Here is a 5098-nt window from a genome sequence, read left to right as displayed (position 1 = left end):
TGGTCTGAGAACTTGTAAACACCACATCATGCTAATGCCTAAAAAATCTACTGCATGGTGTCTTTGAGAAGATATGAAGAGAGAAACATGAAAAATAACAAGATATTTGCAATTATTCCTGGCAGTTCCTGCAACCTCCTGAACATAGTAACTCATGCAGGGGTGCCAGAGATCAAAACTGCAGATAAAGATGACTGCAGGTAAACAGAATAACATGCTTCATGATGGAAATAGGAATGGGAACAGGTAAAAAAAAATAGGAATGGGAAGATCAGAAGCTCAGAACTAATTTGTTGAATTGACCAAGAAAGGAAGCATGTTTCACCTGCAACTGGAACTTCTTTCGTTGTTGACAGGTACAGCAGTACTTTGACACTAACATAGCTCAAGGTTCAAAAAGAATTACAGCAGTAGTTAATTACCTTGCCGTCACTGTAAAGCAGCAGATCCGCAGAAGCTAACGTACATCCTGCAAAGAGGTAGCCGCAAAGCAGCGGTTAAGGGTTCAGACCATCAGAAACATTTAGAAGGTTAACCCCCTAAGAAAGGGGAGCATCCGGACCATACATGCTAAAAAGAACAGTAAACAACCTGTAACAGCCACTGTCAACTTCTGGATAAATGCAGTACAAAGGAACAAAGGTTTACCTCAGACCTGGGTAACCCTGACAGTACTGCAAATGTCCTTCCATGGATCAAATGGATTAAAGTTAGATTACCGAGAGAATTAGGAGCCTGCTGTGTTTTCACAGAGCACGAGAAGGAGCAGATGTTTTCACCTCGGAAGGCAGCAAGAGAGCAATTAACAATCAAATTCAGATTAGGGACACTGTCATGGCAGCTGTGATAAGTACACCAAGTAGGCATAAACATATGCAGATGATGGCTTCCTTCCATGTTCGTCCCACCACTACGCTACACTAGGCTACAGCGACCAAATCTGTTCCTTGACATAGACCAAGCAAGCAGGATTAGACTTGATTTGTGCTCATTTGGATCCAGATCTCTAATCCTCTTTGCGGTGGCTAGTATAAACAAATCATGGGGTCTCCCCCTCCACAATCCCAACGTCACTAGCAAGCGAGCGAGAGGCGCCACATCACATCACCAAGACATCCACCACACCTCGTCGTCCACCTCGCCACGCCTCACCACATCGTCAGTCACCGGGCGCCAATGCCGCCGCGCTTCTGCGCCGGTGCACCGAGGCTCGCGCTTCTTGTATCGTTCGCCTGCGCCGTGCTGCTGATCGCGCCGTGCCAGTGCGTCAATGAGCACGGACAGGCGCTGCTGGAATGGAGGCGGTCGCTGCGGCCGACGGGCGGCGCGCTGGACTCGTGGAAGGCCTCTGACGGGAGCCCTTGCCGGTGGTTCGGCGTGTCGTGCGACGCGCGGGGTAACGTCGTGGGGCTGAGCGTCACGGGCGTCGACCTCCAGGGCCCGCTTCCAGCGAACCTGCAGCCGCTCGCGTCGTCGCTGACGACGCTGGTGCTCTCCGGCACGAACCTCACTGGCGCGATCCCGCCGGAAATCGGCGGGTACGGCGCGCTGGCCACGCTCGACCTCAGCAAGAACCAGCTCACGGGCGCGATCCCGCCCGAGCTCTGCCGGCTCGCCAAGCTCGAGACTCTCGCGCTCAACTCCAACTCCCTGCGCGGTGCCATCCCGGACGACATCGGTGACCTTGCCAGCCTCACGCACCTCACGCTCTTCGACAACGAGCTGAGCGGCACGATCCCTGGGAGCATCGGCAGGCTCAAGAAGCTGCAGGTGCTCCGCGCCGGCGGGAACCAGGCGCTCAAGGGCCCGCTGCCCAAGGAAATCGGCGGCTGCGCCAACCTCACCATGCTCGGCCTCGCCGAGACCGGCATGTCGGGGAGCCTCCCGGAGACGATCGGGCAGCTAAAGAAGATCCAGACCATCGCCATCTACACCACATTGCTCTCCGGCAGCATCCCGGAGTCCATCGGCAACTGCACCGAGCTCACCAGCATTTACCTCTACCAAAATTCCCTCTCCGGTTCGATACCGGCATCTATCGGCCGGCTCCGGAAGCTGCAGTCGCTGCTGCTCTGGCAGAACCAGCTCGTCGGCGCCATCCCGCCGGAGCTCGGCCAGTGCGAGGAGCTCACCCTCATCGACCTCTCGCTGAATTCTCTCACCGGCAGCATTCCGGCGACCTTCGGCCAGCTGCCGAACCTCCAACAGCTGCAGCTGAGCACGAACCGGCTCACCGGCACCATCCCACAGGAGCTCTCCAACTGCACGTCGCTGACGGACATCGAGGTCGACAACAACGCGCTCTCCGGCGATATCCGCGTCGACTTCCCGAAGCTCCGCAACCTCACGCTGTTCTACGCGTGGAAGAACAGCCTCACCGGCGGCGTGCCAGCGAACCTTGCGGAGTGCGCCAGCCTCCAGTCGGTGGACCTGTCGTACAATAACCTCACCGGCCCCATCCCGAAGGAACTGTTCGCTCTTCAGAACATGACCAAGCTGCTGCTGCTCAGCAACGAGCTCTCCGGCGTCGTGCCACCAGACATCGGCAACTGCACCAACCTCTACCGATTCCGGCTCAACGACAACCGGCTCTCCGGCACGATCCCCGCCGAGATCGGCAACCTGAAGAACCTCAATTTCCTCGACATGAGCGGCAACCACCTCGTCGGCCCGGTGCCCACGGCCATTGCCGGGTGCGGCAGCCTTCAGTTCCTCGATCTGCACTCCAATGCTCTGTCCGGCGCATTGCCTGACGCGCTGCCGCGCAGTCTCCAGCTTGTCGATGTCTCTGATAACCAGCTCTCCGGGCAGCTGAGGTCCAGCCTCGCGCTGATGCCAGAGCTGACGAAGCTTTACTTGGGGAAGAACCGGCTGACCGGCGGCATCCCGCCTGAGCTCGGGTCTTGCGAGAAGCTCCAGCTGCTGGACCTCGGGGACAACGCTTTCTCCGGCGGCATCCCCGCGGAGCTCGGCGCGCTCCAGTCGTTGGAGATTTCGCTTAACCTCAGCTGCAACCGTCTCTCCGGAGAGATCCCGGCGCAGTTCGCGGGGCTTGAGAAGCTCGGCAACCTCGACCTGTCGCACAACCAGCTGTCCGGGAGCCTCGATCCGCTGGCGGCGCTGCAGAACCTCGTCACGCTCAACATATCGTTCAACGCCTTCTCCGGCGAGCTGCCAAACACCCCCTTCTTCCAGAAGCTTCCGCTCAGCGACCTCGCCGGCAACCGCCACCTCGTGGTCGGCGATGGCTCGGACGAGTCCTCCCGACGCGGGGCCATCACGACGCTCAAGATAGCCATGTCCGTGCTCGCCGTTGTCAGCGCGGCGTTCCTCGTGGCCGCCACCTACATGCTCGCCCGCGCGCGCCGCGGCAGAGGCGGCTGCAGCCCCTCCGTGCACGGCGGCCACGGCACGTGGGAGATCACGCTGTACCAAAAGCTGGACATCTCCATGGATGACGTGCTCCGCGGGCTGACGTCCGCGAACGTGATCGGCACGGGGAGCTCCGGCGTGGTGTACAGGGTGGACACCCCGAACGGCTACACGATCGCGGTGAAGAAGATGTGGTCGCCGGACGAGGCGACGGCCGGCGTGGCCTTCCGCAGCGAGATCGCGGCGCTGGGATCCATCCGGCACCGCAACATCGTGCGGCTGCTCGGGTGGGCGGCCAACGGCGGCAGCAGCACCCGGCTGCTGTTCTACAGCTACCTGCCCAACGGCAGCCTGAGCGGGCTCCTCCACGGCGCCGGCGCCGGCGTCTCCAAGGGCGCACCCGCGGCGGACTGGGGCGCGCGCTACGACGTGGCGCTGGGCGTGGCGCACGCCGTGGCGTACCTCCACCACGACTGCGTGCCGGCCATCCTGCACGGGGACATCAAGTCCATGAACGTGCTGCTCGGCCCGGCCTACGAGGCGTACCTCGCCGACTTCGGCCTCGCCCGCGTGCTGTCCTCCGGCCAGGGCAAGCTCGACGACTCCTCCAAGCCCCAGGCCATCGCCGGCTCCTACGGCTACATGGCGCCAGGTCCGAAACTGAATTTCCTTGCACGTTTGACACACTTGATTACTGTTCATTTTGAACATTTTTGTTCTGACATTTTGTTTGATCGATCGTGCAGAGTACGCGTCGATGCAGCGGATCAGCGAGAAGAGCGACGTGTACAGCTTCGGGGTGGTGCTGCTGGAGATCCTGACGGGGCGGCACCCGCTGGACCCGACGGTGCCGGGCGGCGCGCACCTGGTGCAGTGGGTGCGGGAGCAGCAGGCGCGGCGCGGAGGAGGAGGCGGGCACGACGAGCTCCTGGACGCGCGGCTCAGGGGCAGCGCCGGCGAGGCGGACGCGCACGAGATGCGGCAGGTGCTGGCCGTGGCCGTGCTGTGCGTGTCCCACCGCGCCGACGACCGGCCGGCGATGAAGGACGTGGTGGCGCTGCTCGAGGAGATCAGGCGCCCCGCCGTGGCCGACGACGCGAAGCCGCCGCCCGCAGCGGCGCTGCCTGCCGCCTCGGCCGCGCCGATGCTGTCGCCGGCGCGGGGCGGCGCGCACTCGACAGGCGACTCGTTCGCCGTCGTCTCGGACTACTCTGCCTGAGCTAACAGATGCGCGCCAAATTTTGGGTTCAGTTCAGATGTAGCGAGCAGTTGTAAAATTAGGGAATGCAGGTGCTAGTAATTAGTGACTCAATAATTTGTTGACTAGCCAGGGCTTAGTAATTAATGTTGTACTTAGGTGTACTCTGCACTTCACTTGTACATGAACCTATGCAAGCAAGCAAGTAAGCATTGCCAGTTCACTTCAGTAGCAACAGCTTGTTGTTGTTGGTCGTGTCGAGCACGAACGGAGAAGTGGGACCTTTCCAAATCGGGACCTCAGCTGTTGGTCCTGGGCTTTTGGACTTGCTCGCTGCACCGAAACGGACGTGCCGTGCTAATGATTGGTTTCAAGACGCGGACTAATCATTTAGTGAGAGGGCGGTGACGTGATAGGGAACAGTGTAGTAGTATGCTCTACCTTGCGGTTCGCACGTCCCCTTCATGCGCACGAGATGAATCCCCGTCAATCTGAATTAAAGGGGTCACAGTTGCAAACTTGCCAGAA

At 60.0% G+C, this 5098-nt stretch overlaps 1 protein-coding gene across 1 annotated transcript; it reads left to right on the top strand.

Annotated features, from left to right (window-relative positions):
- The first annotated feature begins 864 nt into the window (after positions 1 to 864).
- LOC127302002 (uncharacterized) lies at positions 865 to 4798 on the top strand. Its single transcript, XM_051332347.2, has 2 exons — positions 865 to 4024; positions 4119 to 4798. The coding sequence occupies exons 1-2, from the start codon at positions 1177 to 1179 to the stop codon at positions 4589 to 4591; spliced, it is 3321 nt and encodes a 1106-aa protein (XP_051188307.1). The 5' UTR covers positions 865 to 1176; the 3' UTR covers positions 4592 to 4798.
- Positions 4799 to 5098: the final 300 nt, after the last annotated feature.

The sequence above is a fragment of the Lolium perenne genome, chromosome 5, assembly GCF_019359855.2.
Source record: "Lolium perenne isolate Kyuss_39 chromosome 5, Kyuss_2.0, whole genome shotgun sequence".
Taxonomy (NCBI): domain Eukaryota; kingdom Viridiplantae; phylum Streptophyta; class Magnoliopsida; order Poales; family Poaceae; genus Lolium; species Lolium perenne.
This window is presented reverse-complemented; position numbering and strand designations above follow the sequence as displayed.

What these genes read in the sequence shown, in the direction of transcription:
- LOC127302002 (XM_051332347.2), top strand. Translation starts at nt 1,177, where the DNA reads ATGCCGCCGCGCTTCTGCGCCGGTGCACCGAGGCTCGCGCTTCTTGTA. An exon ending in CTACGGCTACATGGCGCCAG is followed by an intron (nt 4,025 to 4,118) that starts GTCCGAAACTGA and finishes TCGATCGTGCAG; the next exon opens with AGTACGCGTCGATGCAGCGG.